The sequence below is a fragment of the Halichoerus grypus genome, chromosome 7, assembly GCF_964656455.1.
Source record: "Halichoerus grypus chromosome 7, mHalGry1.hap1.1, whole genome shotgun sequence".
NCBI classification, from domain to species: domain Eukaryota; kingdom Metazoa; phylum Chordata; class Mammalia; order Carnivora; family Phocidae; genus Halichoerus; species Halichoerus grypus.
The window spans coordinates 144,016,612-144,044,088 of NC_135718.1; the positions used below are offsets into that span (position 1 = coordinate 144,016,612).

The following is a 27,477-nucleotide window of genomic DNA, read 5'->3' on the forward strand; positions in this document are numbered from 1 at the left end:
TGTCTCAAATAAATAAATAAAATCTTTAAAAAAAAAAAAAAAAAAGACACTTGAAAACTAAAACAGAGAACCTGGAAAACAAAGTGTAGGTCACCTGAGCAGCAATAAACTGTTTCAGCCCTTCAACAGTCATCCCTCTTCTGAGCACACCACGAACAGTAGGAAACCTTGGGTCATCCCTGGGAAATAGAGAAATTTATAAGTGCCAAGGAGATCTTTTTAATGTACAAACACAAGCAGTACAAAATACCTTAATGAATAATAAATTATAGTCAGCTTGTGAAATATTTGTACTGAGTTGTTTATATAATAACTGGGTAGATCAAATACCAGGTGAGCCCACATTCATGGAAGAGGAAAACTGCTTTCTAGTCAAATACTGCTCAGTAAAATAAATGCACTACTAGAAATAGTAGAACACATTTCAAAAAAGACAGAGGTGACATCTTCAAATATGGAAAACCCATGCATTAAAACATTCTTATTTGCTTTTAATTTAACAAATATTCAAGGTCCCTATTCTACATACGACCATGAGAATCAGATAAGAGATGGTATCATGTCATCCATGTATGAATATACTTCACAAAGTCCTTTGGGTTGTAAAAAATATATACGTTGTTTATTAACATTCTGCAGAAATTTGCAAACTTTAGTTAAGTTTGCAATAAAACTCTTTGCCGGGAGCCCAAGATAAACTTGCCTTTTATCAGATTCGGCTCTACAATAAACCAGTATAAAATACATATTATTCAACATATACTTAATATTGTCACTATTATGTGATGCTAATAGAAACTAATATACATTCCTGTTAATTCGGATAAAATATATTCTTAGACTTATCAGCATGGTAATGCATCTGAACAGGTTTCATTTACACAGATATATAGCTACAAGATGACTTTAATTTTTATACTCCACTTTCTCATAGAAATCCTGTATAGGTTATTAATATGCTACAGAGATTTGCAAACTTTTCCTAGGTGCTGAGTCCTCTGGGAAACCAACAGCTCCACAGGATGGGTCTTCAACACCAAGGCAGAGACCATTTATGTCCTCACCTCAACTCAGGGCATTTTTGGCCTTCCTGGGACCCAGCTGAAAAGAAAAGCCTCAGAGCCTCAGCAGAGTGTGGAGAATGGTAACCAGATATACAAAGGACAGAGTCACAACTACTTTTCTATAAAATGCTAAGATCTGCAGAGAATACACCCTTGTGTGTTTTGCATTCCCATGCACCAGGGTCCAAATGGGTACTCCATGTTTGTAGCACTAAAATAAAGGGGAGAGGTAGGGGGACTTGATGTGCTAGATGAAATAAAGGACTAGAAACCCTAGAGGCCTACCCATTCCACCTCTTCCCATTCACCCCCCACCCCCACCCCTCAAAACAGTTTTAAAATCACTGATAGACCATGTTCTTACTTCCTCCTCTCAATTCTAGATAACAGTAAACATACCATCCATCTACCAATCCTTCGTTGACAAACCACGTGAGTTTTCTTTTGGAGAGCACTGTGTTGTTGAGATTTAGTCGACTATATTCCCAAATATACGGTTTTCTTATGCCTAAGGCTTCAATAATCCAATAAAACTGTTCATCTCTGTCATGGTATTCTGTTGTTCTCAGGGCATGTGTAACACCTTCAATACTGTCAACTATGGGGCAGGCAAAATCGTATGTCGGATAAACACTGGAAAAAAAGGGAATATATTGAAAAGCAAAATGAAGCATTCTACCATTTCCATCTTAGATTATGCATTATAAGAAGCAATAGTAATTTGAAATATAATTCCTTACAAGTTAGGAATTTCTTAAAAGTCAACAGGTTGTATTACCCATAATATTCAAAGTATATCAAAATATTATGTCTTTGAGAACAATAAATCAGTTAACCCCTCAATATTGAAACAAAAAAGCAAATTTGCAATTTAATAGACAATTGGGTATTGATTGGCACAGCAAATTCTACAATCATCCTTCTGTAATGGCCATGAATAGCATGGTAGAAAGCAAAAAGCAAAATACACCTGATCCTTCAACACCACAAATTACAACTGCATGGGTCCACTTACCCATGGATTTTTATAAATACATGCAGTACTACAAAGGTATTCTTATGATTTTCTTAATAACATTTTATTTTCTCTGGCTTATTTTAAGAATACAATATATAATACATATAATGTAAAAATATGTGTTAATTGACTGTTTATGTTATCAGTAAGGCTTCTGGTCAATAGGAGGCTACTAGGGGGCCTGGGTGGCTCAGTCGTTAAGCGTCTGCCTTCGGCTCAGGTTGTGATCCCAGGGTCCTGGGATCGAGCCCCGCATCGGGCTCCCTGCTCCGCGGGAAGCCTGCTTCTCCCTCTCCCACTCCCCCTGCTTGTGTTCCCTCTCTCACTGTGTCTCTCTCTGTCAAATAAATAAATAAAATCTTAAAAAAAAAAAAAAAAATAGGAGGCTACTAGTAGCTAAGTTTTAGGGGAATCAAAAGTCATATACAGATTTCTGACTGTGCAGGGGGTCGGCGCCCTAACTCCCTACACTGCTCAAGGGTCAACTGTACATAATAATTCAAGGGAATTTTTAGCTTTTCAACATCTTAACTAATCCCACATTTGAGTAAATACCTAAGCTTAAATCTCCTGTAATTAAATGAATTTAAGAACAAAGCATATTCTTCTCTGACAAGTAAAAGAGAAGAAAAGTAGGTTAATTAAAATTCCATTTAAGATGAAATAGTCTTAAAAACAATTCCTGATTAAAATAATGTACGCAATGTGCAAGTACTTTTAATTTGAATTTTAACAAATATAATATTGCATTATGCCTTCTAATTTTTGGATATAACTTCATTAAAATGTTACTGCATTATGCTTAGCAATTATTTGATACTGAAAATGTGTACCCAAATTCACTTTTCCAAATGTATTCAAAGTATTTGCTAAGTAAAATAAGGAGGAAGCACCCTGTTAAAAATGAAAGACTTATGTAGACACCTGTAACCACATGTATAAGGTGTTTGTCTACATACGGACACACACATGTACACCCACACGTTTAAAGAAAATTACACTGGCTAAACAGGTTAGCATTTACATTCACTAATCTCTTCAGAAGTGTTGATTCAGCATTTATATGTAGTAGGCTTCTTCAAAGTATAAAAGAATATTCTAGTTACTTTATAAAAGTAAATTAATAGGGGAGGGGAATCCATTTAAAGAAAAAAATCATTAACTGAAAACCCACATAGAAAACTAATCAAAAGTAGAAAAAAGACACATACTTTCTTATTGTAAATTTTCAATTCTATCACTTTTGTGAATCAATTTATGCCTAGCAGAATCCAAGTTTTTAAGAGGAAAAAAAGTATCTTTATCTAAAGATACACCACAGTAAACCTAATCAATACATAAAAAGCAACTTGGGGCGCCTGGGTGGCTCAGTTGGTTAAGCGACTGCCTTCGGCTCAGGTCATGATCCTGGAGTCCCTGGATCGAGTCCCACATCGGGCTCCCTGCCCGGCAGGGAGTCTGCTTCTCCCTCTGACCCTCCCCCCTCTCATGTGTTCTCTCTCATTCTCTCTCTCTCAAATAAATAAATAAAATCTTTAAAAAAATAAATAAATAAAATAAAAAGCAACTTTAAAGCAGACTGGACTTTTATAGATGGAAATGATCTTAGAAATAACCTAGCATAACCTTAATCAATAGGTGAGTAAACACCCCAATAGATTAGATTACATGCTTTACCAATAGCAGTTACTAATCTGTGGATGAACAAAGATCCAAGTCTCTTGACTATTCTGCATCTACTCTTTATTTACAGAGATCATCAAAGCAAAATCGTAGTAGGCTACCAAGCATAATGAAAGAGATGCACTCACTTGTATTTATTTCCAGTTCTTGGATGTGGCTGAATTTTACAGCGATAAAGCGTTGGGTCTCTCATACATCCATTGTTACTACTCATGTCAATTTTTGCTCTCAGACAACAGGACTGACCAAACTGGCTTCCTTTTTTCATTTCTTCCCACATTTGCAGATTCTTCTCAATAGCTATGAAATGATAATTATATCACAGTTTATCTAATGTATTACTAATCTAGTTGAATTCAAATTAGTTTAATAGTCCCATAATTTGATACAAATTTTCATATTCTATTTGTATATTATAAGCACACTCCACTAGTTTAAAAGTACTGTAATAGTTCTAATATCTGGTATGAAAAGTAAATGCATCATTTTCTTATGAAAAAGTCTCACAGAACACTTACAAAATATACTCTATAAATACGTTTTTAGAAGTCAAATCAACACATTCCAATGATGTAGTACTGATTAAGGGTAAGAGAGAGAGCAAGAGGCCTGAAGGTTTTTCTCATCCTGCATCTCCCATTTTCCCATCACAGCACAACTGGCCAGCCCGACCCCCTCAAATTTTAATACCGCCTTTGAAGCAGAACCATTCTGTCCCCCTTTGCCACCTTGTGCCCAGGGGATAGACCAGACTGGTTTGATCCACAGGGCCCACATGCATCAGCACTACAGCCCATGCCCAGGTAAAGAGCATGGCTTGGGCTGTGAGCCTGAGCCCATGGGCTCGCTGAAAGCCCTGTCAGTCATTCCAGCAGAAAGCAGGAGACTCTTGGATTGAAAAACATGAGAGATCACAGAAAACAATGACACAAGTTTAATCCCAGAAAAAAGAATTCTATGTCCCAAGTGGCTATGGTTCTATTTATGTGAGAATATTGAAAACCTGTCCCATGTAGGTAAGAAAGAACTATTACACGATTCTCTGTGGACGCTCCTGAAGATAACGGACACATTTTACCTGCCCTCAAAAAAATCAAGTGAGGTCTAAAAGTACAGTTAACTGTATTTGAAAATGTAGGGAAACTTAAAAAAGAGAGAGAAAAAAGAAAGACTTCTGTAACAAACTGAATTTACTATACACTTGCCAAGATTTAAATTCAGTATTGTGGAAATTATGGCAACATAACTGCAGAATGAAAATAGCCTTATTCAGTAGCTCAGGGGACAAGTAATGAATAAGAAAGATATGCTCTTTGGGGCGCCTGGGTGGCTCAGTCGTTAAGCGTCTGCCTTCAGCTCAGGTCATGATCCCAGGGTCCTGGGATCGTGTCCCATATCGGGCTTCCCACGGGAAGCCTGCTTCTCCCTCTCCCACTCCCTCTGCTTGTGTTCCCTCTTTCGCTGTGTCTTTGTCAAATAAATAAAATCTTAAAAAAAAAAAAAAAAAAAGAAAGATATGCTCTTTCATTAAGTAATATTTCTGAGGTATAGAGTAGTATCAAGCTTAAATATTATAATCAATATTATATTCACATTTACCCACATGCTAAGAAGATGACTTGGGTACTAATAACATGATCATCAAACCTTTTATAGAAAAGCTAAGTATTTAAATTGGGAGAACTACAAAAAGTTGCAGAACTAACCATTCAAACGGCATGAATACAATGCAGAAGATGGCACTTAGTAAGTGGGACACTAAGGGCACACACACTTCGCATGCAGTTGTGATGCCCACAAAGTAAAAACAATGTAAAGATGATAAAAAGAATTCTGTGATGAATTAATGTATGAATCATATTCCCAAATGTGTCTCAAATCAGCATCTTTCATAGAAATCTTGTTCTACTAAAGAACAGATTCAAAAATCATCAGTTAAAATACAAAACACTAAATGTGCCTTACAGTTTTTCCTATGCTTGGATTCTATCCTCTGCTCACGTTCTGCTTTCATCTGCTCAGCAGGAGTATCATCCACATAAGCCTTCCCTTCCTGAATTAGCTTCTCTGCATATTTCATTATAGTTTCAAAATGATCCGAGGTATAAGTAAATTGATCTGGTTTGATATGCAACATTGCAACATCTTCCAAGATAACCTGCAAAAAGAATCCAAAATAACCATCAATTTATCTTTTGCATTTTCTTGTGTATTTTCAATCCTTGATAACTGCATTTGGGCAAATATAATTATACACCATCAGTCAAAAAAATAAAATGAAATAAAATAAAAAGGCTGAAAATGGTTGTGCAAGTTGTATATTAGATCAGAAAAGAAAAAAAAGATATTCATTATACTAGTCTCCAAATTTGCAGCTGAGAAGGCTGATCTCATGATGGAGCTTTCCATTTACTCTGGAAAACTGGTTATTATTGGTCATACTGACAATCATTTGCCCGCTCTTTGAATATATTGCAGTGCTTCTGAATTAAAAAAATAAAAGAGGATAGGAAACCTTCCCAATTTTCCAACACCTACTTAAGTGTATCTTTCATTCATACACTTAACAATTGTATGACAAAAAGGAAACCTGCCTCTAGTGACCAATTCATTTAAAAAGCTGGTACTTATAGGAAAATATAGCACACTCTGGTAAATTGTACAACTGAGGAAGAAAAAAATAAATTGAAGTTTTTTTGGTATGGAGCTCAATATTGCTTGGCTTAGGTCTCAGACACAAAATATACAGATGAGGGGAAAAAGCAGCTATGAGAACAAACTTAACTTATTTTCATACCATGAAGGTATCAGGTCACCCTCTAATTTTCATTAACTTTTCTGACAAAGGGTCATCACTACACCTTTAATTACCTTCTCAAAATCTTCCTTTTCTTTTTCAGGATTTGTGTCATCAAATCTCATGATCAGTTTCCCTTTAAAGTTAACCTGGTAGTGCTGGTTCAGAAGAGCAGCTTTTGCATGCCCAATGTGTAAGTAACTAAAACAAAAACATTTCACAAAGAAACTCATTAACATGTTTTAACTAAATATTTAAACTTAACCTTTTGAGGAGATGAGGACTAAACAAAAATCCTTCTAGTTGGTACTCCAGTCATATTTTATTTTCTAACAAAAAAGTACTGTGATAGAAAATCTGACCTTCACAGGAAGAAAAAGACTACAACATTTATAAAATAATCACAAGAAACAATTTCATATGCACAAGTTCACAAAGGGAAAAGTTATTTGTTAATATTACCACCTTAAGGAGAAAAAAACAAAACAAAAAACAAAATAAACAACCTTAAGGAAAATCTTTTTTTTTTTTTCTCTTACAGAGGAAACGAGTGGTCATTTGGTTAGAGGAAAACTGCCTCCGAGATGGCTTCCAATGCTATGCTCCGCGGGAGTGTATCCTCTCCACTAAGACCTGATGCTACTGAGAGCCGAGCACCCACCTCATGCACGCCAGCCAGAGGCACCTCTGAGGTCACCACTGCCGTGTGAGGGCTCCATGAAAGGGCACGTGGGGATCAGGAGGCTGCAGAGGAGCCACTTACTTCTCAAGGCGTCTGTTTTCTCAGAAGCCAAAATAAAAGGATTTTAGCTAAAGGACCTTCCAGTACCAACGCTCCGTGAATCCCAATCTATGAAAACACTATTCTGTTCCTATGGGCAGTTGGCAATTATAAGGAATAAAATACGTCACAGGCACTGCTGATAATATTCTAGATCAACATTCTCCTCTACCAGCTAAGTGTGTAAAAAGCAGTATCCTATACCACCACTGTAGAAAATACCCTTTCCTGGGCAGCAAATACGGCATGAATCAAGGAAGCTTAATCATCTCTCACGAATTTTTACTGGTTTCCACTAATGGTAGCCATGGTCCCACTGCACTAGGTCCTAGTTTGACGCCAACCTGATCTCAGCTGCTATCAATAGGGGAGGGGAAAATACAACTCCCTGCAAGTCTTCACTTCAATTTTTAAATCAATCCACATTTTCGAAATTCACACAGCATTCTAGATTGATGATTCAACGTTAAGAATATATATGCACACAGGTTAACGTAGACAAGTACAAAGCAATGCATTTAGGGTTATTCAAAACTTTCTGCATAATATAAAAGGCTGTCACTGGTAACCCAGATGAGATTCTAAAAGAGAAAAAGGACATTAGGGAAATACTAATGAAATCCAAAAAAGGTATGGAGTTTAGGTGATAATAATAATAATAAATTGATATTGGTTCACCAGTTGTGACAAAGGTACCAGACTTAACTGGGTACAGTGTATGTGGGAACATTTTGTACTATCTTTACTATGTTTCTGTAAATTAAAACTACCCCTAAAATAAAAGGTTTACCAAAAATAAAATAGAACAAAGGACTGTGAGTTCCAAGAAAGGAACAAACACTGGGGCGCCTGGGTGGCTCAGTCGTTAAGCGTCTGCCTTCGGCTCAGGTCATGATCCCAGGGTCCCGGGATCGAGCCCCACATCGGGCTCCCTGCTCAGCAGGAAGCCTGCTTCTCCCTCCCCCACACCCCCTGCTTGTGTTCCCTCTTTCACTGTGTCTCTCTCTGTCAAATAAATAAATAAAAATCTTAAAAGAAAAAGAAAAAAGAAACAGAAACACTATCTTTAGTCTTTGTCCAAAGTGTCATACCTGTATCATGCTATAACCATCATTAGGAAGAAAAAAAAAACAACAAACTAATTATCACTGACTACCCATACTATAAGACAGTTAATGTGCTAGGCTTTACATAAAGGAATTAAGAGAGGTCAGGAAATTGAACCATTACCTTAAAGATACTGTTTCTGAATTTGAAATAATGTGTGTGGTTCTAACAATTCTAAATGTCCAGAAAGCTAAAAGGACTATAAAATATTCACAAGGTAACTAAAATAATCAGCTCAACAGACAACTAGCTAACTAAAGAAAGTAAGATTCATGCTGCGTCAGTTAGTACAAACGCCGAATTGGGCTTCTGCCACATGTAACAGATATAGGCTGCAGAATTTTAAGTCAAATGGACTCTAGAGCCAAATAGCACAAGTTTGGCAAACTACCAAAATGTTGTAGGAATGTTTCTGAAAACATTTGTAAAATGCAGCTAGTAAAGTGCTTTCCTCACAGGGCTATTAAAACAGTAAATGTACAATGCCGGGTAGTACCTGCACGTAACAGGTTCTATATACGTTAGCTAAGAATAAGAACAAGGGCACAAGTCAAGCCTTCAGGGCGCCTGGGTGGCTCAGTCAGTTAAGCATCTGCCTTCAGCTCAGGTCATGATCCCAGGGTCCTGGGATCAAACCCCTGCATCGGCTCCTGGCTCAGCAGGGAATCGGCTTCTCCCACTTCCTCTGCCTGCTACTCCCCCTGTTTTTGTGCTCTCTCTGTCAAATAAATAAATAAAATCTTAAACAAACAAACAAAAAAAGTCAAGCGTTCTGGCCTTTCATGAAAGACACAGAAAAATAAAATGACTAAAAAGAAACATTACAGGGGGAGCCTAGCTGGCTCAGTCGGTAGAGCATGCAACTCTTGATCTCAAGGTTGTAATTTAAAGCCCCATGCTGGATGTAGAGATTACTTAAAAATAAAATCTTAGGAAAAGAAAAATTAAAGAATTCTTTAGCAGTATAAAGGGATATGATAAAATTATGAATAGTAAAACAAAAAACAAACAAAAAAAGACGAGAAAACCTGAATACTGATTTATATTCCAAATCCCAAAACTGTATTTGGCCAAGAGCATGGTCTCTGAAATTGATATAATTTATGGCAGACAAATGTACTTCATAAATTATAAAGATGAGGCACTCACTATTCTAAGAAATGACAGTGACAAAAAACATAGAAAGAGTCTAAAAGGACTAATGTTCAAATGCCAGAGCTATAAACAGCCACTGCTAAGAAAGTGGCTTTAGCAAACCATTGAAGTCACTACCAATGGGAAACCAGGACCTCTCACACACCAAGTACAGAAGAGCAGAATACTGGGCCACAAGGACCCAAGATGTCTGTGGGAATTAAAGCACATATGGTTAAGTCTTATTTATGGGATTCCACCCAGTTAACTACCAATCGACCACTTAATAATTTAGTCTGTGAATTTTCCAAATTCATTATTTCTCCTTCATCTTCTATTTATCCTTCATTTCACCACCTTCATCAGCAAACTTAGAAAAGCAGAGAGAAAAAGTGGAATTCTAAAACAGATTTTCCTGTCAGTGGTGCTTATGAAAAGTTTGTGAAGAACTACTAAGAACAGCTAAAATAAAATGGTTTTCTTCCTTATCTGCTTTCTATTGTCTACACATTCCACTTATGGGTGGAATGGGTAAGAATTTAGCTATAAAATACAAAATCTAAAATTAAACAAAATTTAGGGAGAAAAAAATCACCTCATTTACCAAATATGGCACAATTCTATCCTAATGGCTAGGTTCCTGAGGCTAATCGCTTTAATAAGACACATTTTATTGTATTACTCCCACTGGAAGAGCGCTATTACAAAGCTTGTCCAGTATGCTCAAAGAGGCTGATGCATGTGCGAAGGTGGATCCCCCTCAGCCCAGGGCAATGCTGGGCAAGGCCTGGGGCAGCCCCAGGCTGGTGTCCACCAGCCAGAACAAGTCTTTTTCTCCAAAGAGCTATTCAAATGTTATTATTTTCTTTCGGTGCCAAAAGTGAAAGGGGTTAGGAAGCCTACTGGTAACAGAAAAAACTGAAAAGGAATAGGCTTTTCAGGATGCCCCTTTCTTTATTTCAGAAAAAAAGTAACTTAAAAATAATTCTGCCATAACTTCTGCTAACCGAAAGGACTGCTCAGGGTACAAATACAAATCCTTATTAAATGAGAGCTGAAAATTTCAAAATGCAAATAAAACTTAAGACTTTATATTTATGGGTATTCTCTATAATTAAAATTCTGTCTGGGGTAAAATAACAATTGTCTGATTAATAAGCTAAAACTACAAATTTAATACATTAACATCAGCTGTCAATAACAGACTATTAAGATGTTTACAATTTTGATTCCCATAATTAAAATCTTACTTATTTTCTTCTATATTAGTATTCTAGTAATATTATAAGTATTGAACTATTTTAAGCTTTTCCGCTAAATATATTCCATTGTAATTACAAGTTACATTTTCTTACCCACTAGCCTCTGGAGGAAATCTGACAGTAACCTTTCCCATCTCAGCACCTGGAAGCTCAACAAATTTCCCAACATCTTGTTTTTTCTCAGGTGTCTGAAAAGCAGAACAGAAACAACAAATACAGTTATATCATTAAATGTTTAAGAATACATTCATTCAACAAATACTTCCTCAGTACCCACTATGTACCAGGCATGGTTATAAGATAAATGAGGACTTGAACGTTGTCCTTGCACTTGAGGACCCAAAACCTTGTGAAGGATGTAAACAAAACCAACCACTGGTAACAGAGATATACATATATATTTATAGAGGGCTGTTAGAGCAGTCAGTTGAAGTTAACCAATAGCCTTTTCATCAGGAAAAGCTTAAAAGGAGGTAAGAACCAAGCTGGACCTTAAAAAATAAGTGGAAATGTGTCAGACGCAGAATGTGTAAGGGCCTTCTTTCTAAGAAAAGGAACAATAGCCCAGGTAAGACATAAAGACAGTGCGATGTCCATGAAAAGTTAGAAATGCATGTGGGGTGGATAGGCAAGGAAGCTGAATTGTTGACGAGGTCCAAAATATGAAGCCCCTCATACACGTGCTTTTAGGTTTTAGGCAACGAGGAAATCCCAGGGGTAATGGGACCATTTATTTGTGTTTTCTAAAATGATACCCAGGACAACGCAGAGGCTGAACTAGAAAAGACAGAGACCTTGAATGAGATTATGGTATTAAATCAACCAAGGGGTAATGAGGTTTCAATAAAAATCAGTAACAGTGGAGATAGAAAACGTATCAATAGATATGAGAACAGAACTTGGTGACTGATTCCATGGGAAAAATGGTGAAGAATGAGTGACGATTTTTAGCCAAAACAAGAGAGTGGACTGTGGTGTCTTGATCCAAATAGGCAGTAGTTTTCAAATTTTTACTGCAATGGAAAAGAAACTTTAAGTTGAAACTTTACTACACATGCCTAATATGTGGAACAGATCAAAGCAGAGAGACTCTGGCTGAGGAAGAGAATCTTTTCTACTGGACTCTACATCACATCCTCCTAGAGATTAACAAAAAGGCTCTGCAGAAGCCCAGGACTCAATGGCCAAAAATGAACAAACAGGAGAGTTGAGAGGAAGAAAAAATCATATAGCTATAAATAATGAGATTTTAGTTACTTGGATTTTGGATTTCCTAAGGGACATACACTGGATGATCATAATATTTTAGACATATAACTACAAAGATTAAGGCTTTATGGAGTTAAACAGTTAAAGGCAAGCCAAGACTTAACAGACTCCACAGATTTTTCCAAGAAGATTTTTCACACATGAAAAGAAAAATAAACTATAAGTAGGAATAATTTTCTTTTCAGATCTATGGTCTCAAACCAACTAAGATATCAGCATTTAAAAAAGCTTACCACTTTAGCTTTGGTCGCTGAAACATTCCACTTGGTACCTACAGACTGGAAGGCCTGCTGGGCTTCGAGAAAGCCAAACCAGCGTTTTACGTGCACTGGAGCTTTGTTCTGTTTCAACTGTTCCTGCCATGCAGCACTGCCTATTAGCAAAAATAATTTTAAAACCATTCAATAAATCCACAACTTTAAAAGCAAAATTCTAATCGTGGTTAATTTAAGTAAATGAGATGGCTTAAAGTTGTGCTTCTAAAGGGGTGCCTGGCTGGCTCAATCCACAGAGCACACAACTCTTAATCCCAGAATCTTGAGTTCAAGCCCCACGCTGGGCGTGGAGCCTACTTTAAAAAAAAAAAAAAAATGTGCTTCCATAATGAAAAATTTGCAATCTAGGTATACACTGAAATGTTTTCTAGTATTTTAATACACTTTACAGAATTCACAGAAGTTAATTAAAAATATTTTTGCTGTACTAAATCCTGCCCTCACCACCACCACACACCCACTATAAGGCCAACGTCATATTTCATAATTAAGGAAAGGCTTTAAGTAGATCAACTAGAAAACAAAACAGTTTCCTATCAAGATCAAGAAGTAGCTCATTTCTTCAAATGCAGTATCAAAAGTAGGCAGTGAAGGAAAATTTAATTCTTTAATATCACAAAGTTACATCCTTAAGATATTATCCTTTCATGAATACTAAGTCAAAAATCAAAAAGATGAAAATGTCAAACCTATATATGAAAACATCTAATTAGAAAAGGCCTTCATTTTATGTTGGTTATTATTATAACAATTTAACTGAATTCGGAGAAAAGTTTTAGCCACAAAAATAGTACACACAACATAAAAAACCCCACATGATGCAGATTTAAAGAATGATAAAACTTTCTGGCATATTTGCTTCAGGTTTTTTGTTTTTGTTTTTTTTAAAGAAAATAAGCCAACAAAATTTAAGTCCTCTTTATACCTCTCATCAATCCTATAATCCTACCCTGTTGCCAAGTAGTCAGAATAGAGAATCCGTGACCTCCAGGAGGAACAACTCCAGATCACCCCCTCAAACACACATATACCCCTACTAAGTGATCAAAGACAACAACCTGGAGTAAAGGAACGACTGAGACAACAGAGGTGCTGACATAAATGGGATGAGGGCTTCTTCAGCAGGACCAAGGTCAGCTTCTCAAGCAGAAGGGAGTTGGGTTAGTGAGAGAGAAAAGACCTCTCAGGACAGCAAAGGATTGGGAATTCCTGTGCCTGGACAGGAATAAAATAGCCAAAGCAGTCATTCCTTTGCAAGGAAGTCCTAAGTGACTCTCTTTCTACACACACACGCGTGCACATGCACAATACATATGTGTATATAGAAAAATGCACACTTCTTATCCAGCAAAATATCAAGTAATAAAAATAAAGCATTCTTCAGGAAGAATAAATGATACCTTTTAGGGTGGCCCAAACACACAAATCTGCTAAGCTCAAGGAATTTCCAACTAAGTATGTTCTCAGAGACAGGCAATGATTGAGCTCGTTGATTGCAGAAGTAAACAAATTACATGAAGACAATTTTGTAGCACTAAACTCCAACCAGTGATCAATCTGTGGACATAAAAGATCGAAAAGAAATGCACCTCAGGGTTTAGATTTAAACAAACAAATGACCTCAGAATCATGCCTAATCTCATCTCAAATTACAGGATTTGCCATTATATGGATTTAATTCTGGTTGCCTGAGATCTAAATTGGCATTTAAATAAACAAATTTCATTGTTATAGTTCTGTGCTTCTCCCCCACCCCCCCAGGAGTGCAGAGAAGCACTTCAGAGAAGAAAAAGAAAAACAAAGATTTGAGAACTGGCAGCAGGAAGGAATAACCCACTAGGTGATACTTAGCCAAAACCAATAGGTGATACCTAGCCAAACAGATTCATCTACCTGTAAAATTTAAAACTAAATGCCTAGGCAACTATTCTTTGTATACTGAATTTTATAAAAATTAGGAGAGGTGGAGCTGAATACAAACAAACAGAAAGCATCTAAACAGCAGTACTGGAAGTTAATCTACTGCTGCTGTAATTAATTAAAGTGTATACCTAGAAAGGAAAAGGGGATCCAAACTACGTGTGTGACCCTGGGAAAATCTCTTAACTTTTCTAGGCCTGCTGCCTCACCTGATTCCTTCCTGGGAATCTAGGAAGAAGACAGCACTCACTGACCCAACAGGACAGCTCGTATGGGATTAAAAGTTCAAACTTAGGAGACATTAGGTGTTTTTCTCCCCCCCCCCCCCCCGAAAATAAAAACAGGATGAGAATTCCTTAACTAGGTCTACCACTAAACTCCATGAATATCCTTACATATAATAATAGTACGTAAGCCAACAATAAAATGAAGTTCTCAAAAGAACAGAACATAAATCAAAACAAACCCAAGGAAATGTTCATTCCTTACCTCAGTATGTTCCAGCAGGTTAGAACCATAGAGCCCAGTTGTCGTTGCAACTCGAGCCAAGTAGCGAAGTATGGAATTTATGTCTGTGAATACCACATTTCTAGAATACAAGCATGAGATAAAATATTACCACAGCTCTAGCAAATCAGTAGCAGTCATGAGGCTTACAAAGAAGTATAAAAATATTAAACCTTATATCTACCATGTATTTTCAACTACAGTTTAAAAAAAATCCGCCTAATGTATTCTTTACTGTATCTATCAAACTCCAATTTGTTCTGAATGTTCAGCCAAATCCAACAATTCGGTTTAGAGTGAACTATCTATAATGCTTTGTCCTTCTAAATATTGTCTATTCAGTGGTGGAAATATGAAAATATAACTGGGATATCAAGATCAATAGCGATTTAAAATAAATCAAGGCAGAGAAATCAAGGATATACAGTCATGGAGAGGCTAGTTGTATCAACTTCCAAGTAAAGAGGACAGCTCAAACCCCATCAAAATTGTTCTGTAAAAATTTTTTTAAAAGACACACACACCCATAAGGAAAGAGACTAAGGAGAAGAAACAGTCACAATACAGTTTAAGAAGCTAAACAGCAGGTGAATTCAACAAGTCTGAAGAAACTGAATTTTAAGTGGGTAGTGGACAAAGCTGAAAACCAACCCAACCTAAATTTTAGAATCCACAAAAGACTAATGAATCAATGGAAGTGAGAGTGAACTGGGGCTAAATAAGGAGGGGTATAAAGTCTATTTACAAATCAGTGGGAAACAGACACCACCAAACCCTATTCTGCTCAGCTGAACCATTCCTCTTACTCAATCTTGGCAAAAACTGAAGCCTTATTCTCTAAAGAGTAAAACAAAGGTCTCTCAACTGGGGGAAATCTGGCACAGCTGTGAACTGGGTTATGCAGGTAACTGGGAGAATGAATACATACATACTAGATGCTGAGATCCAAAGCCTTCTTCCCACCCTCAGCTTCCAAAATATTCTGGCATCAACTCTTTATCTTCCAAACAGGAGACTGAAAGTCTTCACTAAATAATCTGATCAGCCTAAGAAGAAATAACTAAGGATACTAACATCAGAAGTTCCCGCTAAGTGAACCATTCAATCAGACCATCACAAAGTATGCTCAGAGCTAACAAGTCTACCCTTGAATTCAGAACTTATAAACAGCTTTAAATTCCAGTTAAAATCTGAGAAGGTCATCAGGAGTTACCAAATATTTGAAGAAAGCTTTTAATGTGAAAGACAGTAACCAAAATAAACACACAGAAAAATGCAACTTAGGCAAATTAGGGAGAAGAAAATTTAAAAAGTAAATAAATTTCCTTTAAGCAATGAAACAATATATTGCAATCATAAAACAAGGATACTATAAAAGGAGTACTCAAAAAATAAAAAATCGAGCTCTTAGATAATAAAAATATAGCAGAAATAGAAAACTCAATAGAAAAATAGGAATGATAAAGTTGAAGAACTCTCCAGAAAGTAAAGAAAAAAGGAAAAATAGATGAAAAATGAAGGTGATACTTAATCCCAACATCCATATGAAGAATACAAAATGGAGGAGAAAATCATCAAAGAAAAAAAATTTTTTTAATTTCCAAAACAGAAGGATTTCCAAGTTTCCACATTGAAAGGAGACTAACTACCCAGCGGAACAGATTAAAAATAGACCCACACGGGGCACCAAGCTGGCTCAGTCAGTAGAACATGTGACTCTTGATCTCAGGGTTGTGAGTTCGAACCCCACATTGGATGTATATATTACTTAAAAATAAAATCTTTAAAAAAAAAAATTGACCCAAACCAGACCATATTACTGTGAAATTTCAGAATACTGAATCAAAAGAAAATATTCCTACAGACCCCTGAATCAGAGAGGCTTCAGAAGAAAGAGAACAAAGCAAACAATTATTCATGGAAAAGTAAAAGTTGTACACAAAAAAATAATCATAATATGTGGCTCAGCAATGAATAAAACTTACCGGGTCATTACAGTGTAAACACTGAATGGCGACCTAACCAAAATTATGATACAACTACACTGGGAGGAAGGAGGAGATGGGGAGGAGAAGAGTGTGTGTGAGTATGTGTTTTTATGTATCTTGCCCCTTTCCCAATATAAGTCTTTCTGTCAGTTTATTATGAACCTTTTAAACACATCTCAAATCTGTATCCAGCTTGAGAATACCCTTGAAAACTTCTTTCAATTTGGTCCAGATTTTATTATGTGGTGAAGTATTTTTTTTTTTTTTTTTTTTAAAGATTTTATTTATCTGACAGAGAGAGACACAGCGAGAGAGGGAACACAAGCAGGGGGAGTGGGAGAGGGAGAAGCAGGCTTCCCGCGGAGCAGGGAGCCCGATGTGGGGCTGGATCCCAGGACTCCGGGATCATGACCTGAGCCGAAGGCAGACGCTTAACGACTGAGCCACCCAGGCGCCCCGAAGTATTCTTAAAAGAATCTGAAACCAGGTTATATCTATTCCTCAGTTTCATTAAACTAAAATTAAGGATAATAATATCTCCCCTTCCAGTTCTTTTTATTCTTCACAGTGGGTTCCAGAAAAAAAAAAAGTTTAATCTTCCATATATCCTGGGATGCACATGATTCACTTTAATCAAGAACATACAATATATGCTCACCACATCAAAACCAATGATGTGATGTATGGTGACTAACATAACATAATAAAATTTAAAAAATAAATAAATAATAAAAAAACCATACAATATATGCTCATTGTAGAAACCTGCAAAAACAGAAAAGTAAAAAGAAAAAAAAAATCTTTCTGTATGTTTCTAGTTTCTTTTAGATTATAAGTGGGATCAGATAGCTTGCTGACAAATATAAGCCTCTGGATATACTTCTTTTAAGAATGAGGAAGAAAAGCATACTTCTTTCTAGAGTTAATCTACCAACTAGCAAATAAAACAAGCATAGAACATTGAATTCTGAATATTTAAAAAATGCTGTTCAGTACTGAAAACAGACACAGAAGTACTTACTCAGACACATAAAGAATATTCTCTTTCCCTTCTTCAAGAGAAATGCTGACGTTGTCTTTCACATGTTCTACGGCCAGCAAAGCTCCTAAGTGGAATGAGATGAAAAGATTTTTCTTTATTAACAATGTAGTATTTAAAACCTGAATCATAAAGCATGACTCAACAAACCAAGGAGTAAACTTCTCTCCCAGTAGTCTATAAAGAGAAAGGATCATCTTCTGGTCTTGGGAAAATAATATATAAGAAACTATTCACTGGCATACTCCAACTGCTTTTGAGTATGTTCAGCTTCCAGTTAAGGGCATCGAAATAAATCTTTTCTTCCCTCAGGAGACAAGAAATGAGAACAGTGCCTTGTATAAAAACTACTGTTAATAGCATCAGAGTGATTACTATGTGGTAGGCACTATGCTAAAATGCTTTACAGTCATTATAATTTTTAATCTTTGTAGTGATCTTAAGACGTAAACATCTTTATCTCCATTTTACAGAAGAGGAAACTGAGGCTTGGAAAGATTAAATAATGAACCCAAAGTCCTTGACTAAATATGTGACACTCAGGAACTGAATGCAGGCCCAGAAATTAAACTCTAAAACACGGTGTAATGTGCCTCTCAACACCTATTAAATATCCTAAATTGATTAATTAATCTTTTGTCCTTTAAATTTGGCCAACATGAACCACCAGCACCCAGATACTGATTTCTAAATATCAAGCTCCACCAGAAACAGGGCTGTGGCAGGGAAGGTACAAGACAGACCTGGAAAATTCTGTGCTAGAAAGCAAGAAGTAATCAAACAGATAAGCCAAAAGGACAGAGAGGCCAACTTGGAGGGGCTCCCACTGGCAAACAGTAGCAATGTAACTACTAACGTAAATGATACAAGTTTTAATGTGTCCATACAAGGAAATCCTATATAGCAAATAAAAAGCATGAAGCTCTGAAGTTCTGTTACAGGCAACAAGTTAGCATTATCCTAGGTACAAAAGAATATATATGATATGATTCAATGTATATGAAATTCTAGAAAAAATAGAATACTGACAGAAAGCAGATCAGTGGCTATCAGGGACCAGAGATGGGGAAAGGAAGCTGACTGCAAAGGGACAAAAGGGAACTTTCCAAAATGAGAGAAATATTCTCTATCATTACTGCGGTGGTTACTGTACGTATCTGTCAATTTTAAATTGGTGAAGTTTAGTAAATGCACGTTATAGCTCAATAAAACTAATTTTAAAAAATAAAAATTTTAAATTAAAAGAGTAAAAGTAAATAATACAGATTATAACCTGAGACATTTTGTTACGAATTTTTTTTAATGGGAAAGAAAAAGATCTTCTGTCAGAAAAATGTCAACTAATACATGTAGAAGGAACAGCAGAATTGGAAGGTCACCTTTTGGCATCTTCTTAATAATAATCAAGTTGGGCAGGGAGCATCAATGGGTGCTGAAACACGTAAACGAAGGTTTGAGTGGAATGTTTACACGGTCCTAATGCATCTCCCCACAAAATGTCTGTCAAATGCAAAGAGAAAACTCTGCAGTCCATAAAGCTGGCTGACACCATCTTAAGTAATCAAGGTTAGATCACTGGTAATGGGAAAAATCAAATTCATGCACCAATTTATGGGCTGCAATGAAGAGCAACGAATTACTTCCGTGCTACTCTTGCCAAAGATGTGTAGCTGAATAAAGCCACAAGGAAACATCATTGGGATATTCTTCAAGTAATTGGTCTTTAGTCTTCAGAGAGGTCAAAGCTATGAAAGCCAAGGAAAGACAAAAAAAATTCCAGATCGAAAGAAACTGGAGAGACATGACAACTAGGTGCAAAGCATGATTCTGGATTTTGATCCCTGTACTACTGAGTGTTATTGGAACAATTAGTGTTGGAATATGAACAGGGTGTCTGCATTAAACAGAAGAATGGTATCAATGTGTACTTCCTGATTTTGATGGTCCTACCAGGTCATGTAAAAAGGTTCCTTGCTTAAGAGAGCTGTATGTTGGCATATTCCTGATGTTGAAGCATCATTATCTGCAGTATGCTCTTCAGTGGTACGGGGGGGGAAAGTAATTGGTTCTATTCTTGTACCTTTTTAAGTTTGAAATTATTTTAACGTTAAAAAAAAAAAACACTTCACATGCTGAATGCATGTAAAACAGGGAAATTCCAGCAATGCAATCTATTTTTCTAAATATTTCATCCAATTTTATTGATTTAAAGATGTTTTTTAATCAAACAGTGGGAAGAATTAAAAACAAAAAAGGAGGGGAAAAGCAAACATATACTCTATAATTGGTCTACAGTTCAAAATGACAATAAATTTCTCTAAGATCCTCTTTCAGAATAATCAGAATGGGATCACTAAGGAAACAGGGGGATTTGCTAAGTAACATTAGTGAAAACTACAGCTATGGAATATCTAAAATATATCAGAATTTTACCTACAGTCTCATTTAATTCTGGCAACCAACCCTATGCAGAAAATACTAGTCTTCCTTTCTTAATCAGAGGACTGTGGGAGAAGCCAAACACAGAACCCGCCAAGGTGTGGCAGCCAGGATCTGACCCAGGTCTCCAGGAACCAAATGTTTTTGCTCTTAACCATGAGACCACACTGTCTAGTACTTTCCAGCCCAAAGAGCAAACCCATTTTTTTTTTTTTAGAGTTTATTGATTTGTGTGAGGTTAGCCCATAATTACTGGAATCAATATGCTAAAACATTAGCATTTTTTAAATATTTAAAATGGCTATTAAATTGTGGGTTTTATTCCAAAAGACTCAGAACACCACCGAAGTTGACAATGCAATGAGTAATTTTGTCAACTGCATCTAAAAGTCTGCACTTCTCCCACATTAAAAAACTACTTGTGAGGGCTTAGTTCGTAGAGCGGGTGACTCCTGATCTCGCGATAGAGTTCGAGCCCCATGTTTGGTGTAGAGATCACTTAAAAATAAAATCTTTAAAAAAAAAAGTACTTGTGAGTTTATACTATGCATACACATTAACCAATAGGAGATTAACAAACTACTCAAATTCTTTTGCGTTATTTCCCAAAGTAATAAAAAAGCAGAAATCCTAAACTATCTATCTACAGTAATCTCGGCCACACAGAAAAAGCAAATCCAAATAGAACTTAACATGTACTAGGAATGTGACAGATCCGACGTTTACTCTGGCGTTGACCACATCCATAAGGGTGTGTAGTAAAGCAACCCTATCAGTCCGCAGTGTACTTGAGTGTTCCAGCAATTACCCTGCCACCATTAATTAAAAATAAATGCAACCTCGTTGTAATGCAACGTCAGCTACTACAATTGTCTGCCTTGTTCCCCTTGAACCCAACGAAACATAAGGTAGTCAAGTGGATTGAAGATCTGTTCTGAGAAGAGGGAGGAAGGGAGATGTAAGTAAAGGGGGGGTATGCTAAAAGAGGGGACGCGAAGACGATGATTTTAACTTTCAAAACGCTATTTCTACGAGCAGCTCTAGGTCTCTATGGAAAGCCATTTCAAAAAGGGAGGGGAGTTGGCTGACAGTCATCCCTCTTAAGAGAAAAGGTCCGAAGCCGAGCGACGCGTCGCTCTGCCTGGGCTCACACCACGCCTCCCTCCACGCCCGAGAAAACGGTCTTCAGGAGCAGATCCACATGCCAGGGGATGGAAGATGAGGGGCGCAGAGCTTACTCCGTGTACAGTTTCGAGGAGAGGGCAGGCCTAATCTCCCAGACCGTGACCGCCACTGCGCAACGCCGGGCGCGGCGACCTTCCCTGCCCCGCACCCTCCCCGGCTGATGCAACCCACGCAGGTCGGCGGCCTCGTCCCCTTACCCAGCGGAGGGTCTCCTGCATTCACGGTCAGACAGAGCGTCGCCATCTCCGCCGGTCTGCGGCTACCTGTCAGTGCGCCTGCCTGGCCGTCAGAACCTCTCCGAACCCGCCGAAAGCAAGAAGCTGCAACGTGTGCGCGCGCCTGACGTTGCCGCAGCCTTCGCCCCTCCCCTGCGTCGTGGCTGCCGCCGTCTCCGCGCACACCGCGTTGCGTCATCGCCGTGCGCCGTCTCCGCCCCGCCGCGGGCTCGAGGCCTTCGACCCCGCCCCTCTGCATCTGGGGACAGGAGGGCCTACGTGGCGATTTACGCCGCTGGGATAGACGCTGAAGTGAACAGGACTTTACGACACTTGGTAAAGTGAGGAGAGCAAGTTATGAGACCGTTTCCACCGTGTGAGAGGCGTGCACGTGAGCCACGAAACAGAGCCCGCAAGTGGAGCAGTGTGTTGATGGCACTGTGTTTGTAAACACAGAAAAGTCGTGGAAGCATGCACACCACACCGGCAGCCATGGTTCCGCTGGGGATGGGGGGAGCTTTTCTAATGTTTCCTCATATTTTTCAAAAGAAGAATGTGTTTCCAAGTTATTTTCGTACGTGAAAATAGTGCTTAAAAAGGAAGGATTAATTTATAAAAGGCATTACTAAAAGCGGTGCCCGAATTTGTTTGGGCTTTGTTTGCCTGGACTCTGCAAGCGTGCCTTTCACAAGGTCATCGGATTTCTCCTCTCCACCCTCTGTGGGGGAGGGGAGTGTGTGTGTGTGTGTGTGTGTGTGTGTGTGTGTGTGTGCGCGCGCTTCGAGTCAAGGGCCCAAGGATTGATTACAAAAACCATCTCACCTCACCACTCCACCACCACCACCAGTTGCCCCACGTGGCACTAAGTGGGGTCACTTGGTGCTATTTAACTGGAGGCTAGGGTGGTCGAAGGTGCAGAAGCGGTTCACTCACCTGATGCCTGCGGTGGGAAGTCTGGAAGCCTAGGCTCAGCTGGACCCCACTCCCTCTCCATAGTTTCTTGGGTCCGCTGCATTTAAAGCCTAAAGACTTCTTACAGGGTGTCTGGGACTGCGAGAGTGAAGGTTCCAAAAGACCAAGATGTAAACTTCCACGTTCCTTCTGATCTAACTTTGGAAATCACACAGCATCACTTTTGCAACATTTGATTGGTGACCAGTGAGTCCCACAGGGCCCACCCAGATACAAAAGAGAGGACTGCACAAAGGCATGAATACCAGGAGGTACGGTTCACTGGGGTAAATAGTAGATTAAATTGTGTCTCCCAAGAAAAGATATGTCCAAGTCCTAGCCCTCAGTCCCTGTAAATGTGACTATTGGGAAATAGAGTTTTTGCATATGTAATGAAGTTAAGGATCTCGAGATTACATCATCCTAGGAGAGGGAAATCTGACACACTTTAATGAAGTCACAGACACACAAAAGGAAGGGCTACAACAGGTCAGGTTGAAAGTCAAGATGTCTGCATCACCAATTTCAAAAGTTTCTTACTGAATTAAAGAAACCCACTGATGCACATGAACTGAACATCATGACCAAAAGGCTCTATGGAAAAATGATGCATCAGTTTCTTCAGGACTTGGATAACGTTAACAAACCTAACCTAGCCAGTGTGGAATCTGTTGATTATGTAAACGCTGAAGAAAGAAGAGTTAATCCCTGGGTGGAAAGGCAAACAAATGAAGAACATCAAGGATTACTTTCCAATGGCTCTGCTAGCAGCTCTGTTGTACTGGTTCCGATGAACAAGTCTATTTCAAAGGGCAGTGGGATCAGGATTTTGATAAAGAACATACTGAAGAAGGAGAATTTTGGCTGAACAAGAATATGAGCAAATCTAAGCAGATGATGCAACAAAGCAAGGTCTTTAGTTTTGCCTTCCTGAAGGATGTACAAGCCAAGATCCTGGAATACCATAAAAAGGCAAGCACGACTTTGCTGATCTAAGCAGGATTGATCATGCAGATCTCAGCAGGATTTTGCTGCTGCCAAATGAAGTAAGTGGTCTGCAGAAGCTTGATAAACTCGCCACTAAAAAATTGATAACCTGGGCAACTCACAGAATATGAGCAAGAGAGATGTAGATTTGTACTTCCCGCCGTTCAAAGTGGAAGAGCTCTGATGTCAAGGCCCATGCTGGGAGCCATGGGAATAGCGGATACGTTCAGTCAACAGGGCATGACCAGGAGCCAGGGGGCTAAGGTGTCTAAAATCTTACACAAGTCCCTTGTGGAGGTGACTGAGCAGGGCAGAGAGTCTGCAGCTGACACTGGCATGGAAACTTCCAACATCATTGCCAATTTATGAAAATTTCCATTGTGATCACCCTTCTGTTCTTCAGTCACATTCAAACCAACAGCATCTTTCTCTCTGGCAGAGCCCCTTCTCCCTAGATGCTATCAGCCAGTCAACTACTTTCGGTAAAATCTCACAGAGTTGTTCCAGTAAATTGATTGCTAGAAATAAATAGGCTCTATTTGATTTGTTTTCCTTTCTAAATATCAGTTTATAACAGAGAATTTAATAGTCGAAATGGCATGTCTGCCTATTTCTCTCTCCACACACGTAAACCTACACTTTACCCACTAAAATTCCCTTTTAAAAAAAAATTCCCTTCAGGGGCACCTGGGCAGCTCAGTCGCTTAAGCGTCTGACTCTTAATTTTGGCTCAGGTCATGATCTCAGGATCATAAGCTCCAACTCTGCGTCAGGTGTCGCATCAGGCTCCACCCTGTACATGGAGTCTCGGTAAGGTTCTCTCTCTTCCTTTCCCTCTGCTCCCCCATCTCCATGCATATTCTCTCTCTAAAAAAAATAAATAAAAATAAATCCCTTTGGACAAAACATGCAGCTTCAAGAATGGACAAAGGAATATTTCAATACTGCATCTTCTGAAGTTGAAATATCGTTTATGAACTGTTTTACATTAATGAAACCAAATTACACCTGCTCTTCAAACTTATTAACCCAGACTCCTCCATTTCTTTGAATTCAGGTAATATCTGGGACTCATATATCTCTTTTATGAAACATATTATCAGTAAACCAATGACTTACTCAAATTAAAAAAAAGAATACTAGCACATCTTTTATCTGTTTGTGCCACTTTCCTTTTGCCTGAAATTATTTTCCCCCAGATTTTCATATGACTGACTTCTTATTCAAATCTCAGACCTGAATATACCTTCACATATCGCTTTTGCTGTCTTTAAGCTTTTAATTTTTGCTAATCTTGCATTTCTTATCTATAGCCTTTCAGACATAATATTTACAGATTGTCTTTTATAACATACAAACACAAAAGTGAGAAATGGAACTGTTACCTGTTTAACCTCATATTCTCCATTGATGGTTTATCTCCACTAGTAAATTAGACAAAATGTTCTACTTGAAATCAGAGTAGTCTTGAATCATCTTTTGTTACTTTTTCTGTTTTAAATTTATCCCTTTAAAATCACTTAGCAGAGAGCTTTTTTTTTTAAAGATTTTTTTCATTCATTTATTTGACAGAGAGCGAGAGAGGGAACACAAGCAGGGGGAGTGGGAGAGGGCAAAGCAGGCTCCCCGCTGAGCAGGGAGCCCGATGCGGGGCTCGATGCCAGGACCCTGGGATCATGACCTGAGCCAAAGGCAGACGCTTAATGACTGAGCCACCCAGGCGCCCCCCCCCCCTTTTCTTTTTGAGATCCTATCTGCTTTAGTCAGGAGCATCGTGTAGAGCTGAAGAGTACATTGAGCACCACCTATTGTTAGCTACTTACTTTATACGTGGAAAAAGAACAGGAGAAATCCCTTGCCCAAGATAACAAAAGTTATTTTTTTTTTAAGATTTTATTTATTTATTTGACAGAGAGAGACAGCCAGAGAGGGAACACAAGCAGGGGGAGTGGGAGAGGGAGAAGCAGGCTTCCCTCTGAGCAGGGAGCCCGATGCGGGGCCCGATCCCAGGACCCTGGGATCATGACCTGAGCCGAAGGCAGACGCTTAACTGCTGAGCCACCCACGTGCCCCAGCAGAGTGCTCCTTATGCTGCTGCAACTTCAGCTCCTATGTTCTGGCCCTTTTATTACATATCAGCTTTATTTAAGATTATAGACTCATAATTTCATTAAACATAAAACAATGAAAGAGCCTTTTATTTTTCTTGGTCACAGTATCATAAATGGCCAAGGGATAAAACTTTTTCTCAATGTGTGGAAACACTTTAGTAAAGCTAAATGAGGTAATGGTTAGAGGGGGTAGGGGAAAGAGAATTATCAAGTGCTATATGATGCCATTAAGATGAGAAAACTTGTATTATCATGCTCAGCATTATTTTATGACTATTAAGAACTCCAAAGTGAAAGTCACATTCCTCCCTGGTTGTGGGCCCTTCTACTTCATCAACTTATGCCTCACGTAATTTTTTCAGATTTGGTCACAGCTTCCACGTAGTAGTAAGCAATGTGTTCACGCAGTGCTAATACTACGGTAGTTTACACTGATATCTACCCTCTCCCAAACATACACCTCTTGGTCAATATGACTTTTAAGATTTCTTTGATGTTATTAAGTTTCACAAGGGTCCAACAGAGTTTCCTGCACATCAAGGATGTACAGTCACTAAATATTATGGAGTGATTGAGTCTTATATGATATATAGGGAAAAGATCGCTATTTATTTGCTGAGAAATCCTTGGGTCTCTTTTCAAAATTCTTTTCATAGTAAGTGTCTTTTACCATATGATGCACTAGGGAATGCACAAAGAATACTGAAATCATTTATTCAACAAACAAGGGATGCCTGGGTGGCTCAGTCGGTTAAGCATCTGACTCTTGATTTGGGCTCAGGTCATGACCTCAGGGTCATGGGATCGAGCCCTGTGTCAGGCTCTGCGCTCGATGGGGAGTCTGCTTGAGATTCTCTTTCTCCTTTTGCTCATTGCCCCCCCCCTTCCCCCCCCCTTCTAAAAAAATGAATAACCGGGCGCCTGGGTGGCTCAGATGGTTAAGCGTCTGCCTTCGGCTCGGGTCATGATCCCAGAGTCCTGGGATCGAGCCCCGCATCGGGCTCCCAGCTCAGCGGGAAGCCTGTTTCTCCCTCTGCCTCTGCCTCTCTCTCTCTCTCTCTGACTCTCATGAATAAATAAATAAAACATTTAAAAAAAAATAAAAAATAAAAATAAAAAAATGAATAACCAAATAACCTGTTTTTGAACAACTTCAGTGACGAGGAACTTAATACCACCCAAGACAGCCCCCTCTGTTTCTAAACACCTATTACTATTAGATGCACCTGAATCTGCTTTTCTGTTCATCTGTCCACTATCCTCAGAGGCTCTGCAGAACAGCTCTGGGATCCTCCACATGACTTTTCATACATTGAAGGCTGTCATGATATCTCCCATGTCTTTGTTCTCTAGGCCGGATGTCTCCAGTCCTTTCAATAATCCTTCAAATGATAGTTTTAATCGATCCCAGCTGCCCTCTTCAAAACATGCTTCAGTTACTCAATGTGCCTTTTAAAATGTGATCCTCAGAACTGTACAAAATGTTCTGGGTGTGGTGTGATCAGGGCAGAGTGCAGGCAGAAGCACTGTCTCTTTTATTTTGCCCATCACAATGCTATTAAAGTATACCACATTAACTCTTTACGGTCACATTAAACTGTTGACTCCTATTAAGACTGTAACAATTCCAAGATAGAGAGCTCAGAAATAAACCTATAGTTATAATTATGGTCAATTAATCTATGAGAAAGAAGGCAAGAATATACAATCCTTGTATATGCAAGAATATACAAGTCTTTTTAATA

The 27,477-nt window shown here is 38.4% G+C and overlaps 1 protein-coding gene across 2 annotated transcripts in view; it reads right to left on the reverse strand.

Annotated features, from left to right (window-relative positions):
- EPRS1 (glutamyl-prolyl-tRNA synthetase 1) overlaps nucleotides 1-21,843 on the reverse strand; it is a 66,522-nt gene extending 44,679 nt beyond the window's left edge. For both annotated transcript variants that reach the window (XM_036096194.2, XM_078078374.1), the window contains exons 1-11: nucleotides 21,666-21,843; nucleotides 17,827-17,911; nucleotides 14,800-14,899; nucleotides 13,791-13,947; nucleotides 12,349-12,488; nucleotides 10,940-11,034; nucleotides 6,637-6,763; nucleotides 5,731-5,923; nucleotides 3,894-4,065; nucleotides 1,464-1,697; nucleotides 95-179 (exon numbers count right to left, since the gene is read on the reverse strand). In XM_036096194.2, the coding sequence (XP_035952087.2) occupies nucleotides 95-179; nucleotides 1,464-1,697; nucleotides 3,894-4,065; nucleotides 5,731-5,923; nucleotides 6,637-6,763; nucleotides 10,940-11,034; nucleotides 12,349-12,488; nucleotides 13,791-13,947; nucleotides 14,800-14,899; nucleotides 17,827-17,911; nucleotides 21,666-21,711 (1,434 nt within the window). In that variant the 5' untranslated portion in view covers nucleotides 21,712-21,843. The remainder of the gene's footprint in view (nucleotides 1-94; nucleotides 180-1,463; nucleotides 1,698-3,893; nucleotides 4,066-5,730; nucleotides 5,924-6,636; nucleotides 6,764-10,939; nucleotides 11,035-12,348; nucleotides 12,489-13,790; nucleotides 13,948-14,799; nucleotides 14,900-17,826; nucleotides 17,912-21,665) is intronic.
- Nucleotides 21,844-27,477: the final 5,634 nt, after the last annotated feature.